The sequence below is a fragment of the Melanerpes formicivorus genome, unplaced genomic scaffold (genome assembly GCF_026170545.1).
Source record: "Melanerpes formicivorus ecotype bairdi unplaced genomic scaffold, bMelFor1.0.p_v2 SCAF_24, whole genome shotgun sequence".
Classification (NCBI taxonomy): Eukaryota; Metazoa; Chordata; class Aves; order Piciformes; family Picidae; genus Melanerpes; species Melanerpes formicivorus.
In genome coordinates this window covers 7,453,614-7,473,601 of record NW_027142376.1, presented here as the reverse complement: position 1 = coordinate 7,473,601, position 19,988 = coordinate 7,453,614, and the positions used below count along the sequence as shown (strand labels likewise).

Here is a 19,988-nt window from a genome sequence, read left to right as displayed (position 1 = left end):
CCTGTGTGGCAGCCTGCTGACAGCGAGGGCAGGCTGCCTGCCAGTTAACCAAACCACAGCCTGTAGGCTGGCTGGGAAGTGAAATTGTGCTGGCATGGACTGACAGAGCTCAGCACAGCCCCTGCACAGTAAATAAATCCCTCTACAAGGTCTGGGTGAGCCTGAGTAGTAATTCTGGACAGAGGATCATTGAGTTTGTGAACTCCTGAGGCCAGCTGGATGAGAAGCACCGGTCCTGCCTCTCAGAAACACGACTCAGAGGGAGCAGAATTGCCCTTACCTGTTCATCAGTGTGGCCAGGGAAGTCTGTAGTGGTGTGGCCAGAGAGTGAACAGCAGCCATACCTCCTGCTGTGGCTGTGGGCCACTTTCCATATGTTCCCAGTTTTATCTCTTATCTGCATTCCAAAGGTAACCTGCCTGTCAACGGAAAATCGTGTCCCAGTGCAAACTTTGGGAGTAATGCCTGGGAATTAGCCTCTTGCAACTGGGGTCTGGTTGAGTAAGCAGTGCATCCAAACACCTTGGTGTTTTTCACAAGGCCTTCTGCCTTTTGGACTTTAATTTGGCACCTCTGACAAAAGAGCCGGCGTGATGGCTCCCATGAGAAAACAACCAGCACCACAACCAAGAAGCACCAACCCTGCCCTCCCTAATACCTTGATGTTAGCTCAGCTAACCTAAGCTCTGTAGTCCTGCTCACCTTCAGCCCCCCTCTGTGCAGTGCTTCCCACTCTGCCAGTCTTTGCTCCCATCAGTCACAAAACAACTGCAGCACCCAGCTTGATTTTGGGTGTGTGTGTTGGGTGGACAGCAGTTCTCTTGATGCTGCTGACTCAGCAGCTCCTGCTGCTGCTTTTGGGCTCTCCATCTTCTGGCTTTGGCTGACAGGCTCTTGGCAGGCCAGGGCTGAGGCAGCTGCTGCTCCTGTCTCCTCCTGTCACTGACACTGCCACGGTGCTTTCAGCTCCTGCAGGCTGCTGCTGCCTGAGTCATGGCTGTCAGACGGGGAGCAGCCAAGACCCTTATCTTATTCTCAGTCATCTTGCGGCTTAAGAGCCACTGGCTCCACTGGACAGCTTCTCCTGTAGGTTGTGTATAAAGAGAACACCATCCCTCAAACAGTCTTTGCCTGTTCAGATGCAGGCTGGAATTTCTTCAAGCTCCCTGTGCTCAGCTGTTCCCTGCTGGAAGAGCACGGTGCAGTGTGCTGGTGAGGGGATGCTCACCCGCCTCAGGCTGTGCATCCAGAACACAGGATGGTTCATTTCAGATGGGTCAGGGAACTACCCCCATCCTGCCTTCTTGGGAGAGTTCCACAAGTTGTGGTGAGAGATGTAAATATTTGGAGAAAATGGTGCCATGAGTCAGAATTTAGACAACAGACCCCAGGGTGGATGGAAAGAGGCCATTCCCCCTACTTGCATTACAGTTCCTCAGGGGTGTTCCAGGGTGGTTCTGAGGCATGGGGCTGGTAGCAAGAAAAGATCTTGCAAGATGGCAAAGTGAGCTTTGAAATTCAAGAGCAAGATCCAGCTTTGTTTTGGTTTTTTGTACCCAGAGCAGCTCACTGAGATTTCCAAGAGCAATTCTTTTAGACAAGCTATTGCTAGATTTGCCATGAAGCAGCGGGCTAGAAGTGGAGTAGCAGTACACAAAATCAGACCTGAAAAGGGGCTGAAGTTATGGCAGTGTAGCATTATACAAGGGGTAATGCATATAAACTCCAGCACAGGAGGTTCCACCTCAACAGGAGGAGGAACTTCTTCACTGTGAGGGTCACAGAGCACTGGAGCAGGCTGCCCAGAGAGGTTGTGGAGTCTCCTTCTCTGGAGCCTTTCAAAACCCATCTGGATGTGTTCCTGTGGGACCTGTGCTGGATTCTATGGCCCTGCTCTGGCAGGGGGGCTGGACTTGATGATCTCTGAGGTCTTTTCCAACCTGGTTAATTCCATTCTATTCTGTCTCTGGAGGTGCCTTCCAGCCCCTAACATCCTGTGTGCCCGTGACTAGCTTGTGGAACTATCTGTTGTTAGAAAGATCATAGAATCAACCAGGTTGAAAAAGACCTCAGAGATCATCAAGTCCAACCTGATGAGAACCTCTGCCTCAGGAAGAGTAGCTTAAAATGTTCTTCCCCTTCCACAGAGGATATAAATAACAGCAAGGACATGGGATAGTTTGCAGTGCTACAGAAGCCAGTTAAGAAGCAACACTTTGCCTGGGTTTGGGTGAAGAAAGCATTTTTACTGAAGAAAAAAAAATAGATGTAGGAAAATCTCCCGTGCAAGTCTGTAGCAGATGAGTAAGATCCCTCAAAGTCCAGCTGAGACTGAAGTATCCTCTTTGAGAGAAGAAAAGGCAACACCAAAGTGCATGCTGCTTATTCACAGAACCTTTACATCTTCTGGGTTACAGAACACCCACGGGTTTGGAACTGCTCCTCTGAAATGTCTGCTGACCAGAAGACAGTGAACCACAGTATCCCAGCAGCAGCAGCAGCAGGTTCTCACATTTACAAATCCAATTTAAACCTAGTTAATAGCAGGAGTGTGAGACAACAAAGAGGAGCCTAAGAGCAATGAAAGGAGCTTCCAGCTGACAATGGATCCCGCCCGCGTTTGAAAAATACCCAAGTGAAGGTAAAATATTTAAATTAAGTTATAAACAGTTCTGTCAATGAGTAATGAACACATCTAAGAGAGCAACACCTGTGCTCTGCTGTCCAGTTGCCTCCTGGAAGGAATGGAGTGACTCAAGGCTGCAATTCACAGGATTTTCTGGAGGATGGAGTTGGCGACTTCCAGGGATTCATCTTTCACCAAGACAATGTCGTAAGAGTCCATGTACTTTTCCAGAAGCTCATCCACCTAGTGGCAGGAGGGAAGAGAGGGAAAGACCAACTGAGTTACAGAATTAATTGCTGAAAGACTTTGTGGGGTGAAAATACTGCCCAGGCTCTGCACCAGATTCAGGGACTGAGCCACGCAAATAGTGATCTCTGCTAGGAGATGGCAGAGTGGCAGTGGCCTGACAGAACCCTGAGTGTGTTTCAGGATGCAGCTCATGTTTACTCCAGGAGTTTGCACATTTAGATACTGAAGAAAAAAAGACACTTCCTCAGCTTCCCAAAAGGCACAGAGAAGTAGAATACTGAAGTGTTCTTTCTCCTGAATGCCAAGTGATGTGCATCATAAGTAAGCAAACAACCAGTTCTGTGTTGCCTCAAACAACTGGTTATTGGAAAGACTAATTTTGCTCCATTACCAATCCAGTACTGAAAGGAGCAGGAGGAGCCACAGCAATTTAAGAGAATTAATTTTACTTCTCATCCCTTTTTGGATGTAGTTCAGTACAAAAACTAAAGCAATTTGGAGGTGGAGGAAGGTCACAAAAATCATCACAGGGCTGCAACACCTCTGCTATGAGGACAGGCTGAGGGAGCCGGGGTGTTCAGCCTGGAGAAGAGAAGGCTCTGGGGAGATTAATAACTGCCTTCCAGTACCTGAAGGGGGCTACAAGAAGGTTGCAGAGGGACTGTCTGCAGAGGCCTGTAGGGATAGGATGAGAGGCAATGGTTTGAAATTAGAGGAGATTTCAATTGGGTGTTAGGAACAAGTTCTGAGGGTACTGGAACAGGTTGCCCAGGGAGGTGGTTGAGGCCCCTTCCCTGGAGATACTCAAGTTGAGGCTTGACAAGGCTCTGAGCAACCTGATCTAGTGAAGGATGTCCCTGCTGACTGCAGAGGGGGTTGGACTAGATGACTTTTGGAGGTCCCTTCCCACCCAAACCATTCTATAAAGCTATGAATTTCCATCTGTTGTTTTGTAGCTTATGGGCTTGAGGAAGGTGAGAAATCCATGAAAAGCATTTGAAATCTCAAAGCAAATACAGGGCCAAGCACTTGGTTTGTTATCTGGAGCTTATTATGGTGGATCTGTCCATCCCTCTCAGTGTTTGACTCCCAAGTTCACAAGATTACATGGAGCTCCTTTACCTTGTCATTGAGATAGCCAATCTTCAGAATGTGCTCAACATTTGCTACTCCATCTGCCATACTCAGGTCTCCCTGAGAGTCACCCAGCAGTATGATGTTGCTGTTATCTTTCAGCTGTTTGAAGTACTCTGTGTTCTTCAAGGCACCATCATGTTTGTTGTAAACATGAATCAATTCTCCTTTAAATCCTTTTAATATTCCCTGTTAGAAGAAAACAAACAAACATAAACCCACTGCAGTTATTTCTTAGTGCCATCCAAGCTTTATAATGCTTCAAGAGAGGCTGGAATGCCCTAGGTGATGCTGCTGTGGAACTAACACTGACCTCTGACATCTCTGATGATGCACAAGAGAACTGACTGTTAAATAATGTGATGACTGCAACAGCATTGCTACAGCTAGGCAGTGATTGCTCCTGCCTTGGGCAGCAGTAATGATGTACTGGGCTGAGTGTGAGGTGGAGACATTCAAGATCAGACTCCACATGGCCCTGGGCTGCCTGATCTAGTTGGTGGTGTGCCTGGTGACTCTGTGTGTGTGTATGGGGGGGGGGTGTTGGACAAGGTGACCTTTGAGGGCCCTTTCCAACCCAATGCAATCTGAAATTGCATTGTATCTTAGTCCCAGCATGGCAGCAGTGTTTGAGCTGTTAGCCTCTGCTTGTTTTTTGCCTGAGACAGTACCAAGTATGCAGATCTAGGTTTCTGAGTGGCTGTATCTGTTCATAGAATCAGTAAGGTTGGAAAAGACTTCAGAGATCATCAAGTCCAACCTAATATCTAACACTCCTGACAACTAAACCATGGCTCTAAGTGCCACATCCAGTCCTTTTTTTGACAGCTCCAGGGACATTGACTCCACCACCTCCCTGGGCAGCACCTTCCAATGGCAAATTACTCTTTCTGGGAAGAACTTTCTCCTCCTGTTGCCCTGAATTGCTCAGCTTGGACACCAATAGCTACTCAATACCACAACAAGTCATGTCTGGCAAGGCTCTGTTATTTCATACATACATTTTCATCAAAATCCATGAAATTGGAAACCACTTTGACATTAGAATGGTAGACTCCAGCCTGGTGGATTACTTCCTCAAGGATGTCTCCAATTCCAGCAGAAAATATGAACACAGGAATATTATGTTCACTGAGCTTATCGAAGAAGTTCTCATATCCTTCTCTGCAACACAGAAAGAAAATACAAATCAAGGCTCAGGTAAAGAAAGTCAAGAGGAATCCCAGCTTCAGAAGACATACAAATCACCTTTAGAAAAGGTTTTTCCCTGAGCATTTCACTTTATTTCTTCTCCCTCACCTGTTCAGGTTAGCAAGAACATCACCAACCCAACCAAAGGCATGTAGTTCTAGCAGGAAACTGCTGCACCAAGCTATTTGGTCTTGGTTTGTATACTTTTTTCCCCCCAAGAAATGTTTAAGTGTGTTTTAAAGATTTAAAACCACCTCCCTCTCCCAGAACAAGTAAGCAACAGTAGAGCTCTAGCTTCTACCAGGCTGTACCTCTCCTTTGGATTTCTTGCTTAAAGATTTGACGTTTTATAGGGTTTATAGGAGGGCCACAAAGATGATCCAAGGGCTGCAACACCTCTGCTATGAGGACAGGCTGAGGGAGCTGGGGTTGTTCAGCCTGGAGAAGACAAGACTCCAAGGAGACCTTGGAGCTGCTTTCCAATACCTAAAGGGATCCTCTAGGAAGGCTGCAGAGGGATTTTTCTTGAGTGTCTAGAGACAGGAGAAGGGGGAATGGTTGGAAGCTAAAGGAGAGCAGGGTTAGACAGGAGCTTAGGAAGTTTTTCTTCAGTAGAAGGGTGGTGAGACTCTGGAATAGGCTGCCCAGGGAGGCTGTGGCTGCCTCCTCCCTGAGGACAGAATAGAATTAACCAGGTTGGAAAGGACCTTTGAGATTATTGAGTCCAACCTATCACCCAACACCATCTCATCAACTCAACCATGGCACTGAGTGCCTCATCCAGTCTCAAACACCTCCAGTGATGGTGACTCCACCACCTCCCTGGGTAGCACATTCCAATAGCAAATCTCTCTCTCTGTGTGAAGAATTTGTTGAAGACCAGGTTGGATGAGGCCTTGAGCAGCTGAGGCTAGTTGAGAAGTGTCCAGGGGGCCTACAGGAAGGCTGGGGAAGGACTTCTCAGGATCTCAGGTAGTGATAGGACTAGGGGGAATGGAATGAAGCTGGAGGTGGGGAGATTCAGGCTGGATATGAGGAGGAGGTTCTTCACCATGAGAGTGCTGAAGCCCTGGAATGGGTTGTCCAGGGAGGTGGTCGAGGCCCCGTCCCTGGGGGTGTTTAAGACCAGGCTAGATGAGGCTCTGGCCAGGCTGGTCTAGTGTGGGGTGTCCCTGCCCATGGCAGGGGGGTTGGAACTAGAAGATCCTTGTGGTCCCTTCCAACCCTGACTGATACTATGATACTATGGCAGGGAGGTTGGAGCAGGTGATCTCTTGGGTCATTCTATGAATATTACCACAAAACAAAGATTGTGGGAGCCCAAAGAGCTCACTATGTTCCAAGATTCAAGTGTCACAGTCTCAGAAATGTTGGGAGTTTTTTTTCCTCCTGCCACTGCAACAACCAGCAGGAACCTATCGAAACCCCTCTGAACCAGGCTCATTCACATCCAAAGGGACTTACTTCAGCATGACATCAGATTCCCTCACAATTTCTGCAAACTTCTCCTTTTGTAAGCCTTGCTCAATGAGCAGTGCATGAGATTTATTGTACCTAGAATAGAAACAAACAAAAAGGCTCAAAACCCACTTGTTCCCCTTTCACTAAATCTCAAAGCACGCTGGGTGGTTAACTTGTGCTCCTTTTAAGTTAGCAGCAAAGCAAAACTCGTTGTTGCACAAGGTCCTGAGAGAGTCATTCAGTTAATGCTTTGCCTAGAAGCTCATTACTGCAATTAATTACTTTGCTTTAAAAACCTTATTAAATCTCCTCTTAGTACAATTAGAAGATGGGAGGTGGCTCTTACCATTCTACCATGTAGGGGTATTTTTCTTCAATCGTGAGAGCTGGATCAATTTCAATAGCATAATAGGTTTCTTTCAGCTGCAGTAACTGAAGGGAAGGAAAAACAAAACCCCACAGATGTTGAATGTATTTTTTTTTTCCTTTTAAAATAACATTCACTATTTGACCTAACCAATCAACAGGGACTTTTTTCCTTCTGATGATATCTATCATTTAGCTCAAATGGAATCTGAAATGCTCTTGGAACAAAGGGTTAGCTTCTGCATTTATTTACAAAGGAAAAAAGTGGATGATGGTAAACTGAACTAGGTGCTGACCTCAAACCCACAAACACTTCTCTTCCCTCCCAGTGATGGGATATCTTGCAGTCAGTGAGAAAGCTCAGAGAGCTTTAAGGGTTGGAAAGCATCCCTTGTTGACAGAGAGTACAGGCAGGGAACAGTACCAGCTGTCAGTACCCCACCACGACATTTAGGAGGTTTTCTCTTTACCTTCTTTCGACATTCCTCTGTGATGAGCTTAGAGTTATCAATGATGTCTGGGGGTGAAAACCAAGAGAAATGTTAAACAAAATGGTATCTTTCTTGTACTCTGTTCTACAAGACTGTCAGTGGCATAGATATTAGAATAAACCTTTATTAGAATATTAGAATAAACCAAACCAGGTTGGAAGAGACCTTCAAGATCATCGTGTCCAACCCATCAACCAATCCAACCCACCCAAACAGCTAACCCATGGCACCAAGCACCCCATCAAGTCTCCTCCTGAAAATGATGATGATGGTGATGATTACATACCACTTTCTTTCCCAGCAACCAGTAAAAAGCACATTTTTCTTCATAAGGATGAAGATGTCCTGCCCCTCACCTCGGAATTAAAAGGTCAGTTACAAACTCTCTTATCTGTTTCTGGAGTTTTAACTGTTTCATGAGGTATCTGTGTGGTTTAGGATACCCAGTTAATTAGTAAATGGATTATTTTTGTTTGTTTTAAATGGTTCCAGGATAACAATGTCAAGAATCCTTAGGAGTTTATCATTTGGTTCTTGCAGGCTTTGGGATTATTATGGGCTCTTAAGAAAGTCAACTCTACCGTATCACAGAATGTTAGGAGTTGGAAAGGACCTCCAGAGATCATCCAGTCCAACCCCCCTGCCAGAGCAAGATCACCTAGGTCAGGTCACACAGGAATACATCCAGGTGAGTTTTGAAAGGCTCCACAACCTCTCTGGGCAGCCTGCTCCAGGGCTCTGTCACATCTTACATTTCAGAACTTAAATGCTTTATTTGGGAGTGACAGCTTATCTGATTTGACTTACTACTACATAAACCCACAGACAGACAGTCACTAGAATGACCTTCATTAGGATGGACAGGTTAGGTAACAAGTCAATGTAAAATCTCACATGTCAGGGAATAAATTGGATAGAAAATGAAAATCTAGTCAAAGCTGAAAGGAGTGAACCAAGAAATCCATATTAACAACAACAAAAAGCAAACAAAAAAAGTACTCACTATGACAAGATGGACATCTTTTTCCATTGTAGGAAAATCTACTTAATGTCATATCAAAATCTGTAATAATCTATTTAAGGAAAGAAAAAGCAAAGCTGTCTTACAACACTGGAGGGACAAAATAAAAGACTGGCTAGAAATTCTCAATGATCAGCACTAGCTGCAACTGAGTAGCAAGAGCCAGAGCAAGCATCGCCCTGTTGTATCCAACCATTGCACTGCCAGCTCACAGTATCCCACAAGAATAACTTTCTGTTTTCTGTTGGTCAGAAGTATTTCCTGAAATTACTAACTTTTTGTGTCTGTATCATTTATTTACCTCCTGCCTGGCTGAATCACAGTTGAACCAACAAGGGCTGTTAAAAGAGGTTAACAGATGTCTAAGTTCTGCAGGTTTCTTGAAGGCTGACTTGTGTAACATGTAAACACACACATAGCATGTTTTGGTCTAGAGCAACAGGCACCTGATTGATTTCACTTCAAACTGCTTACACCTTCTGCTGTCTTTACCTGAAGTTTGGCAGCTCCACCTTTGATGAGGCCACAAATAATCTCCTCTACTCTCCCTGGGTCCTTAATATGGACAGTCTTCTTCTGGAATTCTGGCATCTATGGAGAGTAGAAGAACAAAGACAGAAATATGCTTACAGTGGAAAACATACCAGGTAATACCTCTGTCCATCAGAGTGGAAGCTCTGCATCTACAAGGTGCATCTATAAGGTGGTATAAGCTCTGCATCTTGTGAGGTGTCCCTGCCCATGGCAGGGGGGTTGGAATTAGATGGTCCTTGTGGTCCCTTCCAACCCTGACTGATTCTATGATTCTATAACCAGTTTCATGTGACATTGAGATGTGGTCAGGACAGGAAGGCAATTTAAGGAGAAGGAGAAAATAATCTGGATATATTAACCAATGACTCATAGAGTTCTGTTTGCCTTTGACATCTGCTTTTATTTCCTTTCCCAATATCAGATTGTTCAATTGTCTGACATGCACAGAAAAGTGCATCTGTAGGAAATAAGGGAGAGATACACAGAACTGGTAGGTAAGGGACTGCCTTGTGCTACAAGTATGTTACTGGGAGGTGGGGAGCCTTGAATCCAGCTCTTTGTGCAATTAACAGGTCCTTAAAGTTTCAACACAGATAAAGAAGAGAGGCTGATTTTAGACACCACTTGTTGAGAATGCTGCATGTACCTACTGAGTACTGCACTACAAGGCTGTGTGGTAATTCCTGCTCCCTAGCCTGTCCATCAATCATTCTCCATCACTCACTTTCCTGCATGCTTTTGAAATAACACATGCTATCACAGCACACATTCCTTTGGAATGAAGAATACTTCTGGGATATTAAGCTACATACTGAATTTGACAAAGGAGAAAACAAGACTGAAATTTGCAAACCCTCCATGCCTCCCAACCAACACCCTTCCCACCCTTGCAGCAATGGTAAAAGAACTATTTATTGATGGTATTCCTCTCTTTAGCCTCTATTTTCTTCCTTTATAATCAGGTAGGAACTATTTCTAAAGCAAAGGCATTGAGTATTTGTAGTCTGGTATTTGTGAGCAGTAAATTTTGTGACTATAGAAGTTGAGAGATGATGAACTCCTCAGTCTTCTCTTAGCTTTACCTGAAGCTTGAGTACATCTAGTAGAAATACATCTGATCATTCAGCTGTCCTTCTCTTATACCTAACATAGACTCTTTGCTGCAATGAGCTGATTAAAATACACAAAAAGCAGCTTCCATTTCCAGCCACATTTCTGGAAGCAGAGCTCTTGCATCACCACCTGTTAGTAGGACACACCAAAGTCTTTCTTTCTACTCAATGCTACTGAGCCTTTTATTTATTAGGAGCAACCAACCTGCAGTGAAATTGCAATGAAGTTATCAGTGAAGCAAAAGATGGTGTTTTAAAGTCTTGCAAACATATCTTTGTAATGGAAAGGACTCTTCTGCATCAGGGTCAAGAAGGAACAGGAGGGAGCTTTAAATACTGGCTCTAGTCAGTGATAGGATAAGGAACAATGGTAGAACACAGGAGGTTCCAATTCAACACTAGGAGACACTTCTTCATGCTGTCCTGGAGCAGGCTGCCCAGAGAGGTTGTGGAGCCTCCTTCTCCAGAGGCTTGCAAAACCCACCTGGATATATTCCTGTCTGACCTGCCCTAGGTGATCCTGCTCTGGCAGGGGGGTTGGACTGGATGATCTTTGGAGGCCCCTTCCAACCCCTAACATTCTGTGATTCTGTTTTATGTTTTTTCTGCTGTATGTCATGCAGTACTGGTAAACAAAGTAACCTCAGTGCTTGTTCAGTATACAGCCTTTCTTCTCTAGAGTGAAAGAGAGCATTTTGACTCTGTTTTGTAATTTCCTTTCACTGTAACTCATTCCTTTGCCTTTCAGGGGGCAAAGGATGTGTAGAGTTTCAGACTGCGAATGCAAAACTAAAGTGACATCCAGATGCATGCTGGTGTGAGGAGCAGTGAAAACATTATTAGGTTCACTTAGCCACTAAGCAACAGACTCCCTAACATAAGTAAAATAAACAGAACAAATGGTGGGGGAGATGGGGACATCAGAGGGAGGAACTGTATGAGGAAACCCAAATTGCTGGCCACTGTTTTATTTCTGACTGAGGCCTTTTGTAAGCTTCTGAAAGAAAAAAAACTCCTTAACAAACACTTCAGTAGATGATGTTAAACACATTACAGCTTAAGATTTGAAGTATGATGAAAGCTTCCTGCTTTGATGTTGTAAGCTGATACTCCCAGTAAAGATAAGGTTTTAAGGTTCATTTATTTCTGATACATCTTTCATTTGTAAACAAGAACTGAAGCCAGCTGGAGAGCATAACCCAGACAATTTTGCTTCCACAGATACTTTCATAGGCAAGACCAACTCTTCATTACAGATTCAGCATCTGATAAAGCCTCAGACAAATAAGGTCAGTCAAAACAATCTCTGTACCAATAACTAGCACATGAAGTAGCAATGTATTTATTTAGGCTTTATCACTGTTATCTTAGAAGCAAATAACGCTGTCTAACAAGCAGTCATCCATCAGTTCTCTGGCAGACTCTTTCAGTGTCTCATGCTTCTGCCTGCTCTAGCTGTGGGGTTTTATTTTGTAGCTTATTTGCCACCTGAGAGTTGAAAGAGACAAGCAGGTTCAAGCTGGAAAGAACTGGTAAGACAGGTGAGAGAACAAAGAGTGAAAAAACTCCTAATAAGAAAAATCCAGTCCATTTAAGAACATTTGTTTCCATTAATAGTTTAGGAAAGCTCTAGGAGTAAACCCAGGAAATACAGAAGGCCCAGCTGACTGTGAAGAAAATAAACAGAGAAACAGCCAAGCACTTGACAAAGGCAAGAAAGCTTTTCAGAGCAAGGAACTTCAACATACAGAACTCAAGTAAGCACAAGGAAAGGTACTCATGTTTGATTGGGACAGCTCAAAGTCCAGCAGAGTGACTCACTGAAGTGCCCTTATGTATTCTGTCAATTTATGCAAGTGCAAGAAGAGTTCTCCTTTCTTACCAAGGGCTGAAATAGCTCAGGGACAGGTACCTTTCTTAAGGTCTTTGTTAAAAGATGATATAACTCCCAAAGTTACCTGTGCTTGGCACATACCCTGGCTACAGACACATTTAAGTTTCTAGTCTCTAACATAGGGAGTGATAGGACTGGGGGGAATGGAGCAAAACTAGAAATGGGTCGATTCAGATTGGATGTGAGGAAGAAGTTGTTCCCCATGAGGGTGGGGAGACACTGGCACAGGTTGCCCAGGGAGGTGGTGGAAGCCTCATTCCTGATGGTTTTGAAGGCCAGGCTGCATGTGGCTGTGAGCAACCTGATCTAGTGTGAGGTGTCCTTGCCCATGGCAGGAGGGTTGGAACTAGATGATCCTTGAGGTCCCTTCCAACCCTAACGATTCTGTGATATGCGGGAAGCCTTCAAAGGGAAAACAAAACTGAAGAAGGTTATTTTGGAGGTTGTGCTTAAGGGGATTTATGAAAAGGGGAAAAAAAGAAAAGAAAAAAAAAGATCTGGTTGTTTGTGGTAGCAATGAACTGGAATAAGGAAATTCTTTTGTAGCTAACAGTGTTACAGTCATACCTTGATGAATGACCAGTAATGGACTCACGCAGCTTTGGAAATCCCTCAGTCCTACCAACCACAGAACGGGTCACTTACAACAGGGACAGCTCTGAAAATTACAAATACATGAGACATGCATCTGTGTAGCTGGGTGAAAAAGAGAGGAAAAGAAGTATTTACTGTAAGGAACATACTGAATTCTAGTTTTCAAATAACGTTTCTTATATGCAGTTGGGTAGCAAGAGTGCAAACAGAGCTGGTTTTATGTTGTAGCTGGGTGCTGCTGAGAGATATTTTCAGGCATATTCGAGGCTGTGTGTATTTAAGTGCATGCTCTCTCAGTTCAGTTATAAAAGAAGACTAGGTGGAAATGACTAAAATGAGAGACAGGTATCTAAGTGCACTGACAGCTGCTGAAATAGGCTTTTCCAATCAGGTATCCTAGGAAATGAATAACTGCTTGTGTGCACAAGGCCTGCTGTCATCTTCTGCATTTGAGAATACACCAAACTTTTGGGTCTGCTGAGTGTTGAGGCAGAGCAGCTTCTTCCCTAGCCAGTCAAACAACAATGTAAGCCCCTATGATTTAACAAACAAATCCAGTGAAGAAGGAAATTTGATCTAAAGGGCAACAACTGTGGGACCTTCTGTTGTTTTCATTGTCTGTAACTTCAAGCTGGGAAGGATGAATGATTTGCTATCTTAACTACAAGGAGATATGGATTTCACAATCAAATCTAGACACCAGTAATAACTAAATATATAAGAGGTTATCATCAGCAGTCTGCTAAGTAATGCCTTTGAGCAAGGACATAAAAAATGGGGCAAAGTATTTTAACGCTTTTGCCTTGTACGCCTCCATTACTTGACAAATCCAACCTTTTCATGTCTTCCAAAGCCCAACCTAGCATGGATTGCCTCCCAAAAATCACTGCCAAGAAAATACCTTGCATTATGGGGGGGATAAAATTTTCAAGGGAACTTCTCTGTAATCCTTGAAGGCCGATAAGGTACTTTGGGAGGTGTCAGGAGCAACAACAACAACAACTCTTCTCACACAGGTGCCCACACATTTTCAGCAGACTATAATGTGATAAAAGTGGTAAGCCAATGAATAAGAACTAGCTGCAGCAGCATTGACAGGATGTGAATTGCAGTTATTGCACAACTGGTTTGGGTTTTGGAGGGTTTTTTTTTGCCTTAGCCTAGACTAGGTTCCAAACCTATGAACTTCTGGTACAGAGGACAAACAAGGAGAGGGGAAATGTTATTTCTGAACAAGGAAAATACAAATCAAAGTGATCAAATGGAAGGATTCAATTATTTGTACATTTTATTTCCAGTCTAGGGCCACAGCTTCCAAGTAAAGGAGGCTAACCCAAGAATAAGCTACATTTATTCTGCCAAGTGCAGCTTTGCAGTTGGCAAGGCCTGAGCCCAGCTATCGCATACACTTCCTTGTGGACATGTACCAAAAAAGGCAAGACGTGGCATCAGTGACCACTGTGAAACCTGATACCCTGGCAAGCTGCAGAAAATTGGTTGAGTGTTTTTGGTGGCAGAAGGTAATCAACCCTTGGGTGAAATGATAAAGGAAAGGGGCAGGTTCCCTAATTTGCATTTACAGAGTCTATTCCCCTCCCTTTTTCTTGTCGGTACCACAGAACATTACTGTCACCGACTTGCTCTAGAGAAGAAAACCTAGCAGAAACCTCCTACTTCATCTAACTTCTGCTATTTGCTAGTTAAGAGTTATGAGAAGCCAGAGAGCCATAACACAAACCACAGAACAGGACTGTGTGTGCCTATCTTTTCCTCCATCTGTATATACTACAGACAGGTACAAGTGCTCATATATGTATAAAGCAAGCTTGGCTTTAATTCAGACAAGTTGAATTTTGCCCCATGAGTGCAAGAGGGGTTTCTCTTAGCAGCCCCAGCTGTTAGTAGGCTCATCTTTGAGACAGGAAGACGCCTAGCTACTGGACGTGAGTGCAGGCACAGCGGTCACGCCGTTCTGTGCAGCTTGATAGAACTGCGACGGTGCAGCCTGCTAGCACAACCCCAGCTCAGGACAGATCTATTTGCATTTGTAATCAGCAAAACAATCCCCTCAAGTTTGATATCCATAGAATGGAAGCTCAAATATGGTAAGAAATCCTTAGTAACTAGCAATAACCAAATTGCTCTGGGTATTTTTACCAAGGAATAGGCTTAGGAGTAGGTAGCTGGAAAGTAAACAGGCAAATGTTTTTATGGAAATGAAACAGCAAAGCACTATCTGCACAGCTGCTTGCTAACATGCTGCAGAACTAGATACCCAGCACAGCTTACATTAAACAACTGCAAGCAGCTTCACTACCTATTTTAAGAGAAGGAATAGGATATGCACTAAAAATAATCATCCCTGTTTTGTTTCATTATTTACATCTTTCTACGCCTAATGTGCTGGATTCTGATACTTGGGGGGGAAAAAAACCAACAACAACCCACAACCCTATTAAAAACACAAAAAAGGTGGGGAGAGAGCTTTCAGAGCAAACATGACAACAGCTTTCCTCTTGAGCTTTTAAAGGAGAGTACCTGTGCGTTGAGCTTAGGGCACTCCTGATTCTTCTGTCCTTGATTTTGTCCTACTGCAACAGCAGAGGTGGCAAGCAGAGTCCAGAGATGCAGGGCTTGCATACAGGCTGCCAACAAAAACCAACCAAATCCTTTTAAGAATTGGTCTGCTGTATTATGTGAACTTTGCTTTCCCTGCTGCCCAGCAATAGAAGCAGACATGCATGGTACATAGCTATGCCACTCTGACAACACCCACACCGAAGGCTACTCCGCTAGAGATTTAAAAGTGGAGGAACATTTAAGCAGAATTAACCTATTCCACAGAAACTAGTACATGTATTTATCCCCTCAAAGGTGCTGCCAATTCTGTGCTATCAGCTTATTTATTTTAAAACCACGTTTTTGCCACAATGAACAACTGTCAGCAAGTCCTCAGCTCCTAACCCTGGCAGAAGGGAGAGTTGACAGAAGCCGCGCACACTTACCAGAGGGGTTTTACAGGAGCAGCTGCAGCAGCAAAAGAAAATTCCTCTTGCTTGAGAAACACTAATATAGCAGCAGGAGGTGCAGCTGAGGGCGTTTCCAAAAGCAGCCTGACTAATCCCCGTGCAAAACCCCAGGCTGCTGTGACGCAGGGCAGCAGCGCGCAGCGGTTTGTTGTGCTCAGCAGTACAGCCCGAGCGGCTTACGGCCCATCAGCTGCTGTACCGACAACAAGACCTTTGACCTTCACTGAATGAACGGCTTTTCATGCAGGCAGCAAGCAAATGTGGGCTGCTGGGGCAGAGGAAGGCACTTGTTTTTCAAAGCAGAAGTTGCCTGCTGCGTTACTTTTTAACCCTTTTACAAAAACCCTCCCAAGCGTTTTGGGGATCTCCTGTTGCAGAGTGCCACAAACTCCTTGCAGCTCATGCTGTGGCCTCATCAGTGTTCACAGGGGAGCACACCTTTAGTGGGGGGGAAGCAGCAATTAATCACTTCAGTGAGTCTTTGCTTTGACTTTAATTAGCTATGTGATACTGTAACAGGACATCCAGGCAGCTTGTTTGTCAGGATTTTTCAGAGACAAGGCAACTGAAGGTGCTTTCCAGCATTTGTCATAAGGCACAGTGGGTGGTCAAAGACAGTGCCGAGGTGGCCCAGAAGATTTATGACAAGGAATCTTTTTCACTGAGAAACTGAAGGAAACTGAAGGAAACTGAAGGAAACTAAATGTCTAATCACATTTATACTCTGCAGTTCTGTAAATGCCTGGAAATATCACATGAGGTCACCCCTTGCTATAGCAACTGTGCTAGGTTCCCTATGCTATCCTGTTATCCCTACTCAGCCTTGGGTTTATGATCACTCTTTTGGGCTGCCAGAAAATACCACAAACATCAGCCCAATTCATATGTTGTCATGGCCAGGGCAGTCATCAGAACTGAAGTTTAGTAGTGTAGCATGTACAAACCCCCTAATGCTGTACACTCCGTCCACCCCCACCTCCCCTCTGCCCCTCATTACCAGGACTCTAGAAATTAATTGGGTACCAACATTTCCTTTTAAGGAAGATGTGCTTAAAAAACCCCAACAACCAGAAAAAAACAAGTAGCCTTTTTCTGAACAGGACAGTAGATTCCTATGTTTTGTGTCTGCATTCCACCTGTAGGTCAGTCTGTAGTCTGTCAGCATTGCTCAAACAGTATAGGAAGGGGGCCTACCAAGAGGCTGGGGAGGGACTTCTCAGGGTATCAGGTAGTGATAGGACTAGGGGGAATGGAATGAAGCTGGAGGTGGGGAGATTCAGGCTAGATGTGAGGAGGAAGTTCTTCCCCATGAGGGTGGTGAAGCCCTGGAATGGGTTGTCCAGGGAGGTGGTTTGGGCCCTGTCCCTGGAGGTGTTTAAGCCCAGGCTGGATGAGGCTCTGGGCAGCCTGACCTAGTGTGGGGTGTCCCTGCCCATGGCAGGGGGGTTGGAACTAGATGATCCTTGTGGTCCTTTTCAACCCTGACTGATACTATGATACTATGACTATGAAACTCTGACCTACACAAATATTACCTTTTTTCTTCATCTGTGCTGTGTTTGACAGAATGAAGCACCTACTGAGTGCTTCACCTGGTACAAACCAAGCAACTTCCCTCAACACTCATCCTCTCAGAACTGAGAGATGTTCCCCAAAACCATGCAAGTTAAGGTCTGCTGTATCCTGAAGCAACAAAGCAGTCTGAAAGGTCTGTTCAAAACATAGTATAATCCCTGCAAAGCCTGGCAGTGGTATCTGCCAGGATCCATAGCTCCCATTTGTCTACTTCTTATAGCACTTGTACAGTTGTAATAGGCAACACACAGGAAATAGGAACTTGTCTATTCTTTTAATAGGGTTAGCAGGCAGAGTATCTCCATAGTAATGTCTGGGCAAGCTACCTATGAATAAACATGAATTATTGGCACGACTAGAGGATGTCAGTGCTGGATTTCCAGATTTCAAAAAGGCTTATGTAGAATGAAGTAGAAGATGCTTGCTAGGTGAATGCATGAGTCAAGGAAAGGCATCACTTTATACATTCAATTTGCACAGTGCCTGTCTCTGAGTCTTTACGTATTTCAAAGGCGCCTTGTGCACCTCTTAGGTGAGACTTGGGATGGGGAGGGGCTGGCCTGTTGATATTCTGGTACTTCTCAGATGTGATTCAGTGAGAAAATTAATTCTAATGCTATCAACAATTCAAAGAAACTCAGCTTGCTCTTTATGGAAGTTAGGAAACAAGAACACCACCACCAGCAGCAGCAAGTCATGTTGTGGGCTTTGTTTTGGGGTTTATTTACTTTCTATTCATTTAGTTAATTAATTTTAAATTTACATGCCATTTCAAGACTGAGAAGTTGAAGAAAAGAGGTCCATCCTCTACAGAATGATGTTTTTGGTATAGCAGATCAGAAAGCATTTGAAGGGAATGATTGGGAGTGTTGGGTAGAAGAGCTAGAAAATGACGTGAGCAGAAGTTCTGTAAACATTAATACAGGCACCACCTATTTCCTAGAAAAACATCTCCTCTATCTCTATCAACAGGGCACTTTCACTTCAATGAAAATGTTGTGCATTCAGCTCCTCATCTGCAGAACAAGGTGTCTTTGCAGCTCTAAAAGCGGTGTGCCAAGCACTTCAGTTGCAATGGCTACTGCTGACCAAGTTCTGTTACTGCTGACTGGCATCAGCTGAGCATTGCCTCCCTAGTGTTTAACTTCTGAAAAGAGAGGATTCTAAATTGCCACTTCTTTTTTAATGACACAAAGCCCAGCACAGTATTTCTACTCTCACGATACTAGAGGTCATTTAAATATATATTTAAGAAGCACTAAGTAAAGAGGTAAAGCTATTTCAACAGATAGGGTCTACTTAAACCTCTTCTCTTTGGCTGAGGGCCATATCCTGCCTGCAAAATATTCTGCACAGGAAAAAAGGGAGGGGAAAAAACAAGAGAGAGAATGCTTCAACCATTAGATGATTCACAAAAGGCTAGGTAAAGGTTCAACTTTATATGCTGGTGTGTTAGATGAACTTGTTTTGTGAAGATTCAGGATGCTTTTGACAGAGTAAGAAGCACTGGAATTTCTATTTTGCAGCAAAGAACGACTGGTTCTGCTGGTCCTTGCACACCTCTGCGCTAAGTTGCACCTATCTGTGGAAAGAAATGAACGCAGCACAGAGAAGTTACATAAGCAAGCAAGCTGAGCTTTTCTTTTTTTGCTAAGTTAGAAGTTGAATACTTCAACTAAACTGGCATCAGCTTTAGAGATCCAGAAAGAAGCCATACTTAAGAGTATTTTCTGTCCATTACAATTAGAATGCTTGCTACAAACAATAGAATGACAGAATCATAGAATGGTTTGGGTTGGAAGGGACCTCCAAAGGTCACCCGGTCCAACCCCCTCTGCAGTCAGCAGGGACATCCTCAACTGGATCAGGTTGCCCAGAACCCTGTGGAGCCTCACTTTGAATATCTCTAGGGATGGGCCCTCAACCACCACCCTGGGCAACTGTTCAAGTGCTCCACTACTCTTGTGTTAATAACTTGTTCCTAACATCCAATGTAAATCTATTCTTCTCTAGTTTGAAGCCATTGCCCCTCATCCTATCCCTAGAGGCCTTTGGAAACAGTCTCTCTCCATCCTTCAGCCTCCTTCAGAGAGAATATATGGGGTACAAACTATACAGACCCAGCTCTGGGATTGAGTGAATACAGCTCAGTGCAGGCAGGTTTTCTGGATGTTGGGGGACTGGCCTATCTCTGTGCCTTGCTCCCACCCTCTGGGGACAGCTAACCTTTGATACTGAGTATCTGGAAATGACTGAGTGAGCCAGAATTTCACCTCAGGTTTTTCTTTTTCTTGACCATTCCTCTCTTCCACTTACCAAAGGATGTAAAAATATTCTAAATACAAGCAAGCTCAGATCAGTACTAAGAAGTTATTATATTATGCTTAACTTTTACAAATAGTTTCTAAAGCACTAGAATTGAAAGAAGAAAGAAATCAAGGTTGTGTCACTCAGTGCAGGGCAGAAGAAAACTGAGCCTTTTTTCTTGGCCTTCATAAGTTACATTTCACTGGTAGCTATTCTTGCCAATGCTTTGTGGATAATCCTCTTCATAAATACATTACACACTTGCAATTCAAAACCCAAATGCAGTTCTGCTTTCCCTACCTTACAGTGGCTACAGCAGAACTGGAAAAAGCCCTGAGAAGGGCACTAAGGATGAGCCATAAGGTGAAAAGCTTCCACAGAAAGAACAATTGAGTACAATACAA

General features: G+C 44.1%; 1 protein-coding gene across 6 annotated transcripts in view; it reads right to left on the bottom strand.

Moving 5' to 3' along the window:
• Positions 1-2,225: 2,225 nt before the first annotated feature.
• NT5C3A (5'-nucleotidase, cytosolic IIIA) overlaps positions 2,226-19,988 on the bottom strand; it is a 30,558-nt gene continuing 12,795 nt past the window's right edge. For 2 of the 6 annotated variants that reach the window (XM_068152772.1, XM_068152767.1), the window contains exons 2-10: positions 15,212-15,318; positions 9,032-9,130; positions 8,522-8,591; positions 7,498-7,544; positions 7,008-7,093; positions 6,665-6,754; positions 5,011-5,173; positions 3,998-4,198; positions 2,226-2,869 (exon numbers count right to left, since the gene is read on the bottom strand). In XM_068152772.1, coding sequence (XP_068008873.1) covers positions 2,768-2,869; positions 3,998-4,198; positions 5,011-5,173; positions 6,665-6,754; positions 7,008-7,093; positions 7,498-7,544; positions 8,522-8,591; positions 9,032-9,130; positions 15,212-15,318 — 965 coding nt within the window. In that variant the 3' untranslated portion in view covers positions 2,226-2,767. Of the gene's footprint in view, positions 2,870-3,997; positions 4,199-5,010; positions 5,174-6,664; positions 6,755-7,007; positions 7,094-7,497; positions 7,545-8,521; positions 8,592-9,031; positions 9,131-12,646; positions 12,735-15,211; positions 15,319-15,678; positions 15,770-19,884; positions 19,905-19,988 lie in introns of those variants that run through there. The other 4 variants (XM_068152768.1, XM_068152766.1, XM_068152770.1 and 1 more) reach the window with 4 other exon arrangements.